Genomic DNA, 17,766 nt, shown 5'->3' with positions numbered 1-17,766 from the left:
AGTGTTCACATGAGACAAAAAGATGGTATAAAAAAAGCACTCACACCTCATATGTTATCACCTCATGAAAACACACAACTATAAGTTCACTGTTTTTACACGATAGATGTCCATAAAATGACCTGTAACAGCAGTGTTCCTTTCCTGTGGTGCCATTTCTTTCTTTCTTTCTAGGAAAATGGTAATTATGTCAGCCTTATAATTTCCTCTGCTGATAAAATGGTTTTAAAACACACAGCAAAGTTAACCGTGGTGCCTACATTGAAGCCTAAATGAAGAAAGTGTTCCCAGAGGCTCAGCCTATGAATTATATCTCAGTTGGACTGATTTGCTTTTCACATAGTATTCACCTGAAGAGTTTTAGAAGTTCTGTGCTTATGACTGGAATAATCAGAGCTGTTGCAAGTGTTTAACACCAATAGGGCTTAAAGTGTATGAATGCCAATTAGGCTGCATATGTACAGTATGCACATTGCATATTATACTGGTACCATATCCGTTATCAGCCAATATTGGGTATTTCATTATGCATGCTCATTTCCCCTAATTTTAGGGGAAAGCTCTAAGAATTAGGGGAAATGCAATCCTTAGCAAAAAAAAATAATAATATATACTTTTAAATTCAATCATTGCAGTTAAAACTAATGATTACAATTTTTGAGACAAAATGCAGATTTTTAATATTGCCCATTTTTTGATATGGCATCACTCATTTACACAGTGTGAAAGTTTCTGGATTAATTGGAGAATCAGGTACCAGTGTTTATAACCAGATATTATATCTAATATATTGTTACCACATTTGAAAGTACCCTATATCAAATACTAAATCTGAAAAAAAAAAAAAATGCACTTTGCAGTTTGAAATATTATTTTTGTAAAGACTCATTTATTGCATTAATAGTTGTTGGGTTGAGTTCAAGAGCTGAAAAGTTTTAAAGCAACCACTTTTAAGCAGAACCACAAGCTCTAGATGAGAAAGTAAGTCGACTACTAACTGGGGGGATTTCAGCTTTTCACGCTCACAAGTCACAATACAAAAATAATCCAGGGTTTCAAATGCAAAACCTCAGCACAGAAAATCCTCTTGTGTTACTTCTATAGTTCGGGAGATGCAATTTACCTTTGAATTGAGCACTGAAACAGCGATCTCTGATGACAAACCCCAAATGCTTGGTTTCAATTCCTTTTTTGTTTACTCTCAAGCATTTATCGAGGAGCCGTGACCTATTGAAATAGAATTGCTTTATTTGATACAATGTGTTTTAGTTTCTTTTTTTTTTCACTCATGCCCTGCTATATCAGAGAAATGCTCGAAAGGCTGTTGCAGTGATTGAAAGAGGCGGGAAGAGCCAACATCTGTTTGTGGATTTGAACGTGCTTCCTGCCTATTCCTTCACTCCTGTGAAAAAAAATCAAATGAACGCACTGACCCATTTTCCTTTTTCTCTTCCCCCTCCCAGTCCTTTCTGCCCCTATATTTCAGTCAGGCAGCATTATTCAAAAAGCAGAAAAACAGTGCACTAACACAATGTGTGGCCTTGAAAGTATTCATTAAGCATGGCAATCATAGCTGACCCAATAGCCTGAATACAGTGTGTTAAACTCATTTGCTGCTTCTGAAATTGCTTACTATACTGTAGGTACTACATTTGGTTTGAAACTTACTTTGCGACCGTTAAAATAGTATGTTGTATATAGTATGAATGTGTGTAGTTAGTATGAATGAAATTCGGAGGTACTACATTCACTATGTTGTCATTGTCACGTGACATACGGCGGCAGTTGCGTCGCTTCACTTGGAGTTTGTCCATTCACAAATCCTCTCCTGTGGCCTCATGGGATAGTCAAGTGTCCATTTAATGCGCACTTCAGAATTTCGCCGGAAGAAGTTGGTCATCCGGGTACTTTTCGTCTACTGTTTTATAAATACTATGAAATCAGACATACTGCGTGCTCGGCTCACGTACTGTGTTTCACCTACTATATTGTATGGAAGTATGCATTTTTGAATGCAGCGATTGTCAGTGTGGTCATCTCTACATTAGCAGGAATCAAGAGTCATTAAGACAGCTCTCAGAAGAGAAACTTCCATATGGAACATGTGACGGTCAATTAAAGTGATAGTTCATTCAAAAAATGAAAGTCTTGTCTTCATTTACTCACCCTCATGTCGTTCATTACTTTCTTTTTTTCTGTGGAACACCATAGAAGGTATTTTCGTTTTTGCCCACATATTGCAAGTCAATGTCCAAATTAACACCACCATTGACTTTTAGGCCACATTTACACATAGCCGGGTATTTAGAGAAACGAATATTTCTCCCCCTCCGTTTTCAAAAATAACATCGTGCACACAATATCGTTTTCAAAAACAGTTGCCGTTTACATCAACCCGCATAAATACAAAGGGGCGGCAGTGTAAGGAGAAGGATAAAGCCATGCAAGCCAATCAGAATCCTCAAAATCGACAACGACGAATAGCACGAGCGACTTCCTGTTCCTTTCAAAACAATAGACATGGCGCGAGGTTCGTTCGTGTGGACAGACAGCGAAGCAAATGCAAACAGGCCAAAAGCGTTTTCACAAAAGTAAAAATGAGTACCACTTTAACAGCATCCATGATCAAATAGTAGCCAAACAAACTCATAGACAGTATGGAACAAACTCTAAACATAGGGCGCTCACATGACGTAAGCATTTTCGGGCGCATAATGTGACGTTTGAGAACCTAAAACCCCGTTTCTCCCAGTTGACACGGCAACACATAACCGGCGTTTTCAGAAATCTCCACTTTGGCCGGAGTTTTTAAAAATAATCGTTTTCTGGGATAAAAACGGCGTTTTCGTGTAAATGACAGGCCAAAACGCAGGGAAATATCTGCGTTTTCCCATCGTGTAAACGGGGCCTAAGTGAATGTGCAAAAAACATTCTTCAAAATATCTTCTTTCATGTTCCACAGAAGAAAGAAAGACATAGACATAGGTCCTTTCCACCAATAAGCTGGTGTGTGGTGGGCATTCTGGTGCAATATGGCTGCCGTTGCATCATCGAGGTGGATGCTGCACATTGGTGGTGGTTGAAGAGATTCGATTTGAGTACCCAAAAAAGATAAAAGCTAGGATTGTTATTGCTCCGCCACAGCAAAATAATTTCATATACCCCTGTTGCCGCTCAGCAAGGATGACAGTTTCTCCTGTCCATTTCACCATCTGTGGAAAATCCATGTGACCGTTTTTTTCAGCCCCCTAGTATTTTGTGCACTTGAATTAAAGAGCGTATGAATGCATGCATGCCAAAACAGGAGGGGGTATTGACATGCTTCAGCAGTGCCCTGAACGTTTCCCAAAAGACCACGAGTAACAGCTGGGTTAACTGGGCCTAGTGCCAGAGGCCCGGCCAGGGCACTTCGCAGAACAGAGCAATTGAGCCATGCAAGACTGCGGTCCTGATGCCGGCGGGACTGAGAGGCAGAGCCCAAATCAGAATGTCGCTGCCTTAATGAGAAATGCAGTGTAAATGTTAGTGGAATGTAATGCATAAAATGGCTGATGTCCTGTTATAGATCCATCTCATCCTTGAAATACAAGGTTTTTGTTTTTGTTTAATGGACGTTCTGTTATATTAACTAATCATGAAACACAATATTTCTCTTGCCCTGAAATAAAATAATTTGATGTACTACGTAGGAGGTTCATTCACAGCAAATTGGTGTGAAAATTTTGAACCTATTCCAATAACTGTGGGGGAATTTTTGGACTGGATTTTGTCCGTGGAATTTTGCAGTGCAAAGGAAAATATGAATGCACTATCCAGAAATGGTTATGATGTCATGACCATGAGCCCACATTTACACATCAGTACCTATTTAGTAGTACTCGCAACACTCATGATAAACTGACAGCAGATCCAGATATGCCAGTAAGAAGAGAGCAGCGGTCATTCACATATACTGTATATTGTAGAGGTCTTAAAGCTATAGTTGCAAAAACTAAACCCTTTACAATTATAATGTTCATCTTGCAAGTAAACATTACATTTGTTTATTTGTTGCAAAAATAACCACAAGTTCACAAAAAAAAAAAAAAAAACGTTTTTACAAGGATATTTTTGGTACATCACCAACTTTGATTAATATTAATAAATGGAATTAAAGAGGATAAAATAAAAAGATAAAATAAACAAAGAAATGAATAAAAAAAAATATATAAAAACTTAGAAAACATCTCTAAAAGTAACAAACTGATCTTAAAATGTGACTGGTGTTTTGGCATTTGTGCTGGCTGAATGTACAACTCACACCACAAAAAAATAAGTGATGTCCATCTGTGTGGTCCTGTGTTCAAAATGTGTGGCCCTGGTCAATAAAAGGCCAGTAATTGTGGGAACAGGACTTGAAGCTTCACTAACTCTGGAGCTCTATGGGCTGTGAGCATTCATTCTCATAGCCTCATGAGGAGACTGTAAAGATAGATCAGTAAATAACATACAGTATGAAATCGGACTATTTGAACTATTTGTGACAATTGGTTGTTATAATTTTTTGAGCAGATATGTATAGTCCTGGAAGAATATTTATGGAAAAAAAATAAGAAATGTCAAACCACTGCGTTGTCTATTAGTTTGGTGTAACAGTAGCATATTGGTGTGAATTATTTATATTGAATGAAATAATTAATTTCCCTCCTTTCTCTCTCTCCTGACAGGAGTTTGCTACCCTGACTAAGGAGCTGAATTTGTGTCGAGAGCAGCTTCTAGAAAAAGAGGAGGAGATATCAGAGCTTAAAGCAGAGAGGAATAATACCAGGGTAAGTGTGTGTGTGTGTGTGTGTGTGTGTGTGTAATCAAATAATGCTGTTCTTTTACAACTTCAAACTTCAAATAATCCTGAAAAAACTGTATTAAGAATTTCCACCAAAGAAAATATGCAGCATAACAGTTTTAAACACTGATAATAATAAGAAATATTTCTTGAGCACCAAATCAGCATATTAGAAGGATTTCTGTGGAATCATGTGACACTAAAGACTGGAATAATAATGCTGAAAATTCAGCTTTGCCATTACAGGAACAAATTACATTGTAAAATATATTAAAATGTATATATTGTAAATTCTTATAATATTTCAGAGTATATCTGTTTTTACCCTATTTTGAACAAATAAATGCAGCCCTGGTGAGCATAAGTGACTTAAAAAAAAAACATACTGAGCTTAAACCGTTGAATGGTAAAATCACTCATTTTTCAACTAGTTGTCCTGAAATGTAATCAGTGGGTTTGTAAATGTTTCATGTTTATGTAAATGCTTCACTTAATTAAATGACTTGCCATACATCGTGCAGAATCAGCGGTCTTTATGTTTCTAGCAAAACCAATGCTGCTATAGTATGAATGGAGAGGATGTTCATACAGCTGAGATGATGCGGGTGACAAATGGAAGTGTGCATATCTCCATTGCCAGATTCGTGCTGCTACATTGTCATGAACAATGGAAAAGATGCCCATTTGCTTGTAGACTCTCTCAGCCTCTAGGCAACACTTGATTCGCTTCAGGGCAGTTTGCAAGGTTTTTGACTTGTATGGTATAAGCACCCCAGATGAACTCAGACCATTAATGTCGCAGTGCCAGCTAAATTCACTGACGACATGCTTTTCCAATTCAAAGCACCCAAAATTCACTTTATTTTCACTCTTGTGTGATTTTAATAATGTATTGTGCTGTTACATATAACTATACAAAGCTAATGAGTAGCAGTGTGTGAAGAGAAATTTTCTTCCTGTTAGTGTAACCATGTAAAGAACAAGCTTAGCTGAAGTTATGTGATACAGGACTTGTCGATGGATGTGCTAGCGATGGATCTTTATGTTGTTGTATAGCTTCTTTTGGAGCACCTGGAGTGTCTGGTGTCTCGTCACGAGCGTTCGCTGAGGATGACTGTGGTGAAGAGGCAGGCTCCTCCGCCGTCCGGTGTGTCCAGTGAGGTGGAGGTGCTCAAGGCTTTGAAATCCCTCTTCGAGCATCATAAGGCCCTGGACGAAAAAGTGAGACTTTTTAAATTCATATTGTATTATAACATTCAATTTTCAACTTTTTTGATCAGATTCCAATCGGATTTGCATAAAAATCGGATTTGGACTGACAGTCTGAACGAGGCCTTAGAGACAGGAACTAAACAGAGCGTTACTGACAGTCTGGGAAGAGAGGTGTAGCAACAATGTAAAATATGTGGGAAAAATTTTTTTTTTGGAACATTCAAGCATAAAAACCTATTCTAGTAGACCCCGAAAACAAAATCAAGACTTTGTAAAAGGGCATAAAAGGTCCTCCTTAAAGGGATAGTTCACTTTGAAATTAATTTTTGGTATGTTTTAGCTTACCTCAAGGGCATCCAAGATGTAGGTGTCTTTTTTTCCGCAGTAGTTAAAATTTTTATATTTTTAGGTCAAACCGTTCTTGTCTGTCAGTCATAATGCACGTCTATGGTCATTATCTCAAAACACAAGCACAGAGTCCAAATTAAAACAATTCCCCGTCGTCCAAATTAAACAATTCCCCATCGTAAGTACACATTGATGGCCTAAGACACGAAACGAGCGGTTTGTGTGAGAAAACGAACAGTATTTATATAGTTTTTACCGCTTATACACAGCCATGTCCGAGTGATCTGATCTGACGTGTGGCAGACTGGTGCATAGATATATACACACTAGATGTCGCCTTGTCTACGGCAGTTCATTGAACGAATGTCTTTAAGGCGACATCTAGTGTATATATCTATGCACCAGTCTGCGTACACGTCAGATCAGATCACTTCGACATGGCTGTGTATAAGAGGTAAAAACGATATAAATACTGTTCGTTTTCTCACACAAACCGCTCGTTTCGTGTCTTAGGCCATCAATGTGTACTTACGATGGGGAATTGTTTAATTTGGACGACGGGGAATTGTTTTAATTTGGACTCTGTGCATGCTCTTTGAGACAGTGACCATCGACCTGCATTATATGACTGACAGACAAGAACGGTTTGACCTAAAAATATAAAAATTTAAACTACTGCGGAAAAAAAGACACCTACATCTTGGATGCCCTTGAGGTAAGCTAAAACATACCAAAAATTAATTTCAAAGTGAACTATCCCTTTAATGCTTTTCAATTAAGTCTGTATGAGCATGTAATATTAGTGGTAGTTCAAGTGGAATACAGTAGATGCTGACAGGGCTTTGTTGGCACGTGTACATTTGGCAATTAATGTCTCTTTTGTTTTTCATTTGCACAGGTGCGTGAAAGGTTACGGGTGGCTCTTGAAAGGGTAACTACATTAGAAGGACAGCTGGCAGCCGCCAGTCAGGAGGTACGGTTGTTTTGTTACATGTGTGTGTTTAGGTATATGCATGAACACTTGTATAGATTTGCTGATCTCATCTCATTAACTTCTGTCCAATGAGCACCTGCCCCCTGCTGTCAACCCATGCAGGAAATGCACGCTGTTGTTTCCATAACTCATATGCCACTGAGAGTTGCATGCACTTGGCATAGCATAGATTTACACTAAGAAAAAGCATTGAAAACACAATTACTCACTGCACTTAATTTTCAATGCATTCTGTTTTTGTAGCTTATACGAATAATTGAATGTGGTTTTTGCTTACCATAATTCATGGGGCCTAATTGGTTTCTTTGGAACATCACACTTTTTTTTTTAATCTTTGTTAATGCATGTTGTTCATTAATTGATGATTTGTGAATTTGCGAATAAAACTAAATATACTTTTTTACAAACCAATTATACTCATTATTTGTAACTTACATTTTAATATTTCAGTAACTACTAACTACTTTTTTTCTTTCTTTTTTTTAACAAAAAATGCCCATCATCTAGTTTCAGCAGTAGTTTCTCTTCATTTACACAGAGAATATATTTTAGATGCTATTTGCAGTAACTGCCTTCAGCAATTCACTGCAGCTGCTTTAGAGACTTTGTGCAAACTATGCAAACATCAACAACACTTTCTAGTGTCACCTTTATAAAATCTAGTTCAACGGAAATTAAAATTCTGTCATCAAAAATGTTGATTACATTTCAGTGGATGGACAAAAATGATGAGAGAATATTAGTAATATCTTAATTTGTGTTCAATGAACTAAAGGCTTGTGGGTTTGGACATTTTTGTGTGAACTATCTCATTATTGTTTAATTTAAAAGCTTAAGTAGGATGGATTTATATACAGTATATATTAAACGCTCATTATGGTGCCTTTATTTTACAAAGACACAAAGTTTTCTTGTTATTTTATGGAGTAATTTAAGTTGTTTCTGATCGCGCTGGCGCCTCCATGTCATGCAGTAAGCGTGCAAATACTTTAGCTTCCACACTATACACAAACATTTTGATATGTTCCTAATAATAGCTCATATTTATCTAGGTTAACGTTAGAGCCATGTAAAGTTGCTACTTGCATGTTTCAAATGATAAGCCATATTTGAGGTCAATGGATGATAGGCGAACATTTGGATTTCCTGACAGACATACTGTAATTACCACAAATAACCATCGTTAACGATCTGTCCAGGGCCAGACTGCGCCACACGTTTTTTTTTTCTTCTAAAACTAACCGACTAACGTTTAGTTGACTATTAGGGGGCAGCCCTAGAAAAATACATAAGAAATGTCAAATACATGTCCTTTGTTTAAATAGGCCTACATGTTTAAATACATGTCCTTTGCCTTAATATCCCAGTTTTTACACTGCCCCATTGAATACATCTTCACATCATTCATAACTGTCTAGTACAGGTCAGTCAGCATGTGTGAACACACTGACAAAAAAGCTATTTTTTCATCATCCGCTGAGTAAGAGGAGTCTTTGGCTGCAGCCCGCACTGCAGAGGCGGCATGAGAAGTGGCCTCTGGGTGTCATGATGCTGCATTTAGACCAACGGGAAGATTTTATGCTGACAAACAGGACCTAATGCTGCAAAGGGAACAAGGGAAGTGGTCATCACTAGTGTTGGGGTATCTACTCTGAAATTCCCAAGCTACAAGCTAATCATAATTTTAAGTAGTTAAACTACAGCCAAGCTACCCACCTTATTTTTACATAAGAGCATTTTTTATTTGAGCATTTAAGGCTTCTGATTTGGTTTATTTTATATGTACAAAAACTGTTTGTTATGCTGCTTGATATTGCAAACTGTTATTTTTTATTTAGAATCATAATCATAAACACGCTGGTTTGTACTGCAAGATAGTTTTACCTTTTATTGCATTATTGCTGCATGTTTGATTTTTACCTCAGCTCAGATATTAAAACAGCGATGAAGCATTTGGTCATGTTACTCTTTGGAAAAAGCTACACTACTTTGAAAACCGATATTGCTATTGCTACCATTACCTAGTTACTCACCATTAATGGTCACTGTGTCATAAAACTCTAAGAACACAAACTTTCTTTCATTTCACTCTCCCAAACCTGATTTTATTGTTCTAATGCTGGAGAAAGAGAGTCTGTAATTCTGCCTTTTCTTCAGTCTATTTTGTAACTGTGTTGAAAGTAGTTGGTTTTGAGGTATTATAACGAAGCGGTATCGCTCACTTTGTATCGCCAGCCTGCTCTAATATTCTAATACAAACGAGCTGTAATAAAGAGAGCTTTGCGAATATGTAAATCAGATCCCTTCATCCAAATACTGGCATGCAAATGAATGTGTACATATTTTAATTGTCTTCCTCCAATTTTCACATTCACTGGTCCTGATATGGCAGGATTCAAATGCAAATGGCCTACCAGTATTTCATTAATACCTTAATAACATGCTGCTTTTAAGCACAATGATAAGTTAATTCCTCAAAATGGGTAGTTCGCATAATCTTATCTCCCGCAAGACTCCTAGCCTGCCTTAAGAAGACAGGAACAGCGCTCAAATGCTATTAAAAGGAACACTATTAAATCCCACTATCACTGAAAATGTACATCTTCATAATGTGCAATTGGGAAAAAGTGCATCATTGCCTGTGCTGTGCTTTGTGAACAGTGATTATGTGGTATGCCACATTAATGTATTTAACATGAATGTTATTTGTTTAACACTTTGATAGAGTGACTTTTTTGCTGTGTTTTTGTTTAGGTGATCATGTTGAGACAGAGAAAGGATGGACGAGCAGATGGGGATGCTGTGGACAGGATGGACAGCTCGAAACCTACTTGGAAGGTATGTTCGTGTTTGCTTAAAGTTGGATTAGCATGAATTTAAATATTTTTATTTAGTCAGTGCTTAAAATAGTCACTTGTGCTAAAGCATTCTAAAGTACATGTTTCTTCAAACTTTTAATAATCAGTTAGAATTTAGATTTTATTTAAGGGGGTCAAATCACGGGGAAACATAAAAAAAGAATAATAATTAAGCTACATTAGTGACCTTGCTGAGAACGTGCTTTACCTCATTCTGTAAATTCTGACCTCCTTGAATCCCTAAGAAAACAATGCAAGTGTCATGCCAAAATACACTAACTTTCAGTTAGTGGGTTTGGGGTCAGTTTGGGGTCAGCACAACTGTTTCAATATTTATAATAATAAGAAATGTTTCTCGAGCACCAAATACGCATATTAGAATGATTTCTAATATGATCATGTGACACTGAAGACTGGAGTAATGATGCTGAAAATTCAGCTTTGCCATCACAGGAATACATTTCTTTTTAAAATATATTAAAACAGTTATAATCAAAACAGTTATTTTAAATTGCAAAACTATTTCACAATTTACTGTTTTTACTGTATTCTTTATCAAATAAATGTAGACTTGGTGAGCATTAGAGACTTTCAAAAATATTAAAACATCTTACCAACCCCAGACTTTTGAATGATAGGGTATGACCCCATAGGTTTTATCATTAATTAAACTTTGTTACTGTTTATATCTGAGGCATTGGTCCAAAAGGGATTCCTCCTGCTCTGATACCTCTCTCACAGATGGCATTTTCTTCGCTACTGAGAAACAAACTGCATTGATTATGCGCCAAGTGCTTTTGCCCTTCAACCTTCAGCAAAGGCTGCTAAAGTGTCTCCTGTCTCTTAGTGTGACTCACTTGTAGCAGCCAGCCAACTGGAGTCTGGTCAATAGGAGAATTGTAAATTGCTCTTCAACTTTGATCCCGTGGTTCATTGTTTAAATATCACCTTATCTTTTATTTATGTATTTGAAATGCTATTGATTGATTTTCTGTAGTAAGAGATTTTTTTCAATGCAGCAGTATCGATTTGTCCATTAGTACACAAAATTAGTTTGGGAGCAGATATTAGCTTGTGGTTTCATTATAAAGGTCTGTCTTTAAAGTCGGCATGAAATGAAAATTCACCCTATTTGCTAAAGGCATGTTATAGATCTTATTGTGAATTATTCACCCATGTATGTGTTTCGTAAGAAAAAATAACTGACCTCGTATTTTTTTCAGACTTTTCTCTGGTGACAAATGCAAATTCTTCAATCATTCAGTCTGCCTCCCCTTTTAGGTGCAACGTCCACATCGGAAAATGTATTTTTCGATAATCACCTACAGTACACTCGCATTTAAATCACAATACGGAAGAGCTGATGCAACTTTAGTTTCATTGCGACCTACTCTGATAGACTTCACGAACACAGATTTCTGTCCATGTTGATGCATTTCCTATTAAAACAGGAGATTATGGCAGGGCATTTTTTAAGATATAAAAATATTACATTTAAAGAAGTTAATACATTCTAAAGTGTATATTTACTAAAATATAAACTATTTTTGTTAGCTTTTATGAGTGCAATAGCATATAGATGAACTTTATAGTTGAAGTCGGCATGAAACATAAATTGCGATAGTCTTTTCTTCATTATTGCGTACAGTATATCCAAGTGAAACAGCTTCTTGAACAAAAAAAATGTAGGACGGGACTTTATTTTGTCCATTGCGAATTGATTGAATTGATTTTTGTCGGTAAACAATGGTGCAAATACCAGTAAATTGACTAGTGCAAACCTTAGTAAATTACCTTGCATGATTCATTTAAAATACTGTCCTCCAATAGGTTTTGCTGTCTGACAGGGAAAATCCTACAAATGCATATGCAATAACCACACCTTTTCAGCGCAATTTTTTCACTGCGTGTCTTTAGTAAATACTGACAGTAGTTTTTTATAACACCAAAAGAGGGTTTGCGCTGGTGCAAGCTGTTAGTGAATCTGGCCAATAGGTTTTTTTAAGGAGCTAGTTTAACATAATTTTCTCCAATTTTGTTGATTGCCAATGTTCTGTGTCAGCGTTTTTCTGAAAGGTTTCTGACTCTGAAAAGGTAACTGAAATGTTACCACTCCTAATGAGGAAGAATATTGCCACGCTGACTGTTTGATACCTCACAGTGTGTGATTCACTGTCTCATCACCAGTCTCTGAAGCTCTTTAAGTTCTCTACTTTTGCCATTTATCAGTGGAGCTCCTCCAGGTGTCATGGTCTGGCTCTTCTGTACTTTTTTTAGATCATCACTGTCAGGTATTTAAGTAGTCAGAGACTAAGAAAATGTGGACTGAGGAAGCCAAGTAAATTTTTTATATTTTTTTTTTTCCAAAATACAAGTGCTCTAATCACTCTGATGTTATGGTTATAATTTCTATAATTTTATTTTAATAGAACAAAGCAAAACATGTTCTGGCAGGTCTCCTCTGGGAGTAGTTCGCACCTGAAAGGTTGCGCTTTATAATATTACACCTTCAGGGGAAGATAATTTTTCCAAACATACCTTTCTTGAAAGTTAGCAGAAAATCGGACGTTTCTGTGAATTGTACATTTGAATCTGCATTTGCGATTAGAAAGGATGAATCATATCGAGCTGGATGGAGAGGATGAAGGCAGACAGAAGTAGATTCCCAGACACGGCAGACGTGGTCCAGACTGTGTCTCTCTGGAGAGCTGGCTGAAGCCTCCCTGGAGGGCAGAAATATGGCTGATAGTCCCTGGGGTTCATGGTTCATCAAATACTGTTAGAGGCCGACGTGGGTTTCTCAGCGGACTCCCAGTAGAGTGACGGAGAGGGTTTCCACAAAATTTCAAATAAAGCCATAGTTTTTTTTTTGTCACATTGAGCCACATCATGAATCAGTCATTTCCAACTTACTTTTTTTTTCTTATTATTATTCTGAGAAAACTTTATTATAGATAAAATTGTTGGTCATGGTAGAAATACTATATATATGTTCACTTTTTGTTTGGATCATTATAGTTATAAAAAATAGATTTTTATGACATTTTCATATTTTATGTTTGTGACAAGGTTAAAACAATGCATATGAAATCAATACATAAAGCTGTTTAAAAAGGAGCACAAATATGTTGATGCCATAGTATAAAATATTTTGTTTTATAGCTAAAGGTAATACATTGAAACACGTAAGACACGAAAGTGCCTGTAGTTCAAGTGCCTGTTCTGTTCAGAAAGTAGGCCTATTAAATTATTTAAATGAAAAAAGAAGAGGTTTTAGTGGCAGTGTGTTAAATTCGTATATTAAGCTATTGCAAATGTAAATATAAGGGTTAAATGTCATATAGATGCAAGAGACAAGAAACTGTAAATTAGTTGGCTGCCGGATTGCCTGCTGCCCTTCTGAATCTGGAGATCTCTCTGAAGAATTATTTAATTAACAGCATGTAATTCATTTTAAGGCCGAGAAGCGCATCAAATCATCTGCCAATCAACATTACTGACATCCACAAACACATATGTACAAAAACACTTCAGGCAGGGCTGTTAAAAAGTCCCTGTCTCAGCTTTCCTGTAGTGATATAGAGCCAAGCATATCAGTAAAGCAAACTCCACTCACTTTTGACAGTCATGTAAAAGTGTCTTCATTAAATATGCCTCATTGGAATTCTGTCAGCCCCGAATTGGACATTTCTGTTTTGAGGAAGCTGGTCATTTAGGGGGCAAAGATATGCATCTCACCCAGGTCGTATTTTTGTTCCCAATAATGTGCTGAGGAACCCTGAGTTTCAGGGCTGGCAAAATGACAAATCTGGAGGTTTTAATTTGCTCAGCTGTTTAAAGTAGATTGATGAAATGCACGGTCACAATGTGATGCATGCGAGAGAACCTCTGAACTCCTGAGGCCATAATTGCAATGAAGCTGCTTAACTTGCTGACCGTGTTCTTCAGACTCTGACTCAGCATATTTCGCCTCTCTGAAGCTTATTTAGAAGCTTATTTAGGACCCTGAGTGGAAATCAGGGGACCGCTAAACAAGTTCTCAACTAGCCCTCCATTGTATCTCTAACATTTCTTTGTGTTTGTGACAGAGGCTTCCCAATGGCTCCATCGATGCGCACGATGACAACAGCAGGTGTGTGGAGCTGCAGGAACTGCTGGATAAGGCCAATAAGGAGCTGGCCCAAAACAGAGACCGGATCAGCAGCCTGACCAATCACATGTCCGAGCTTGAGACGGAACTGGCTACCGCCCGCAAAGACTTACTGAAGAGCGAAGAGCTGAGCACTAAACACCAGAGGGACATACGCGAGGTTAGAATGATTGGGGGGAGAGGAAAGGGACAGAATGGGGACAGACCGACGAGAGCTTGTCTCAGGGAAGATACAGCGTCAGGCAGCAAGGACATTTTCTCAGCTCTGCTTTATTTTTGCTGAGAGACAGAAGGTTACAAAAAAATACAATTGTGACTCATTCCTTGACAAGGTCTAAAGTTAGGGTATTTAAAAACAGCTCTCCCCAAAAACAAACATTTACTTTGCAAACCAGTATCACTTTTTTTGGTGGAACATGTTGTTATTTTCCATACATTTAAAGCATATTCACATCATGTTGCTCCAGGTTTGACATCAGCAACGAACAAACTAAATAATATAGGTTCTTGTGTCTTGTACCCAAATGTGACAGGAACCTGAATGAGATTTCAAAGCTACAGCGGAAGTGATGCTTTTCAGTGAATAATGGCTTAAATTTTCCTCTGTTCTTCACGTAAAACTATGACATGGAATAAAGTGCACATAGATTACTTTTATGATACTTTGATGGTGTTTTTGTCATATTTGGAGCTTGATATTATTACCGTTCACTTTCATTGTATAGAAGAATAGCTTCAAGATTCTGGTAGCGTAAGAGTAGCTTGAAGATTCTGTTTACCACCAAAAAAGAAAGTCATATTGGTTTGGAATGAAATTGAAATGAGTACAGAATTTTCATTTTTGGACGAACTATACCTTTTTATAATGATTGTAAAAATTTCTAGTAAAGTCACAATGTATGAGAACTGTCGACAGAAACTGTGACACATCCAAGCGAAACAGATTGTCGAAAACATGTAAGGTGGGGACTTGGTTCTATCTGTGGTAGTTGATTGAATGGAAGCAGATTTGATTGTAAGTAAGGGGAGTGGTTTAAGCTGACTAAATACATTTCTATTTCATGCTGACTTTAAGCACCATTTCATGGTTTAAAAAAATCTTTCCCAAATGTTGTAGTAGTCTATTAAAGGTTTTCAAACTTCCCAAGGGTTTTTGTTTTCTCTTACTATGTGCCTGTTCGACAGGCGATGGCACAGAAGGAGGACATGGAGGAGCGAATCACAACATTAGAAAAGCGTTATCTGGCCGCCCAGAGAGAAACCACCTCAATCCATGACCTGAATGACAAGCTAGAGAACGAATTGGCCACCAAGGACTCACTTTACCGACAGGTACGTCAACCTTGAATCAGACCTGGGCTGATTTGAAGTTCATTTCAAATGAACGCCGCAAGTCAATGCTGGTTGATGTCCCATAATTCAGTTGAGATGTTATGAGAGTCATGTTCCATCTGTGCGTATGAAGGGTATGTGTTAGTCAGAGGGGGTTTAATTAGACCTAAAGCAGCAGACTCATGTTAGAATCCTTCAGAATCCTACAGCATGCTGAGAAGAGGCATGCTGGGAGGAAACAGGTACCACCCGACTGTTTTAATATCCAGATCCATCATCTGGAGAAAGAAAGAGGATTCCCAACTGCATTGATGGTGGTGCCAGTTTGGACAGAGTGTTTGTTTTGAATGCAGTGGGTATAAATATCTCAAAAGAAATAGATAAATCAAGACATCTGCTCTTGTTTAGACAGCATAAGTTTGTGATTTTGCACTCCAGGCAGGGCTATCGTCAGTGGGGACATCCAGCAACGTTATTTGTTGGGCCCAGGGGAGAGTGGGCAGACCCAATAAAATGTTGAATATTAGCCCTGTTTAATACTGCATTACATTACATTAATGTACAATACCATTCAAAAGTTTGGGGTCAGTAAGATTTTAATACTTTTATTAATCAAGGATGCATTAAATGGATCAAAAGCTACAGTAAAGACATTTATAAAGCTGCGGAAGGTTTCTATTTTAAATAAATGCTGTTCTTTGGAACTTTCTATTTATCAAAGAATTATGGTAATATTAAGCAACACAACTGTTTTCAACATTGATAAAATTAGAAATGTTTCTTGAGCAGCAAATCAGCATATTAGAATGATTTCTGAAGAATAATGTGACACTGAAGACTGGAGTAATGATGCTGAAAATTCAGCTTTGCCATCACATGAATAAATTATTTATTAAAATAGAAAACAATTATTTTAAATTGTAACAATATTTAACGATATTACTGTTTTTACTGTATTTTTTATCAAATAAATGCAGCCTTGGTGAGCATAAAAGACTTCTTTCAAAAACCTTTTAAAATCTTACCCCTTACTTTTGAATGGTGGTGTATAATCCAAATTTTGATTTGGATACTTTTATCCTGTCTTTATATTTTGTGTGTGTTGTGTATATACGTACACTGGTGGTTTGTTTTTATGTGCACTTATTTATTTCATATTGTATGTGTGCTTCCTTTTCATATGTATGGTATGTTTTTCCGTTCATGTGTGTATGTTGTGAGTACCCTGTAACCTTGTGTGGACTTAATATATTTGTGTGTGGGAATGCATATGTTGGGTGTATACTATCTCTAAAATGGGTGTGTTTATGGTGTCTACATGAGTGTACACCCTCTGTTTGTCTTATTTTCGTGCGGTTTGTGTGCGTGTGTCTTTTTTTTTATCAGAGTGAGGAGAAGGTACGACACCTCCAGGAATTGCTGGAGTTGGCAGAACAGCGTCTGCAGCAGACTATGAGGAAGGCAGAGACTTTGCCCGAGGTGGAGGCTGAACTGGCCCAGAGAGTGGCCGCCCTCACCAAGGCGAGTACTCAATCACTCCTCCAGACAACAGCGACAGGAAACAATGAGAGAGTCAGTTCATAAGATTCTTTTCTGTCAGGAAAACACCCTCTGAGATGGTGATGAAACAAAATGATAAGGTAAAGAAGGGCGGAAACTGACATGAAAAGATTAGATTACACAGCAGGATTAGATAAGAGATAAACAACATAGGCTGTTCAAAAGACATTTTAGCCTACTGAGACATGATTAGAGAAACACAAGTTCTGTGATGGGTAAAGACCCAAATTTGGGTTGCAAATGCAACTGATTGCATATTAAACATATACATATAAGTTAAACAGTTAACTTATTAAGCAGCCAAGGTTTTTTTTTTTTTTTTTTTAGAATTAGAATTAGAATTAGTTTTAGTCCTTTAAAAAAAAAAAAAAATTATTATACCTTTATTTAACCAGGAGGTCCCATTGAGATTCAGAATAGAGACCTGGCCAAGGTAGCAGCCAAATCACAACAAATGCATACATAACAAACACCAAATTACATTTTCACA

General features: G+C 37.2%; 1 protein-coding gene across 11 annotated transcripts in view; it reads left to right on the top strand.

The window, feature by feature from the left end:
* The window catches only part of ppfia4 (PTPRF interacting protein alpha 4), a gene marked incomplete at its 3' end in the record, with an annotated part of 95,142 nt that overhangs the window by 52,912 nt on the left and 24,464 nt on the right, over positions 1-17,766 (top strand). For 7 of the 11 annotated variants that reach the window (XM_082156090.1, XM_082156093.1, XM_082156091.1 and 4 more), the window contains exons 2-8: positions 4,707-4,808; positions 5,879-6,043; positions 7,281-7,355; positions 10,131-10,214; positions 14,323-14,544; positions 15,570-15,716; positions 17,103-17,237. In XM_082156090.1, coding sequence (XP_082012216.1) covers positions 4,707-4,808; positions 5,879-6,043; positions 7,281-7,355; positions 10,131-10,214; positions 14,323-14,544; positions 15,570-15,716; positions 17,103-17,237 — 930 coding nt within the window. The remainder of the gene's footprint in view (positions 1-4,706; positions 4,809-5,878; positions 6,044-7,280; positions 7,356-10,130; positions 10,215-14,322; positions 14,545-15,569; positions 15,717-17,102; positions 17,238-17,766) is intronic. The other 4 variants (XM_082156088.1, XM_082156084.1, XM_082156092.1 and 1 more) reach the window with 1 other exon arrangement.

The sequence above is a fragment of the Leuciscus leuciscus genome (genome assembly GCF_965113295.1).
Source record: "Leuciscus leuciscus genome assembly, chromosome: 23".
Classification (NCBI taxonomy): Eukaryota; Metazoa; Chordata; class Actinopteri; order Cypriniformes; family Leuciscidae; genus Leuciscus; species Leuciscus leuciscus.
This window is presented reverse-complemented; position numbering and strand designations above follow the sequence as displayed.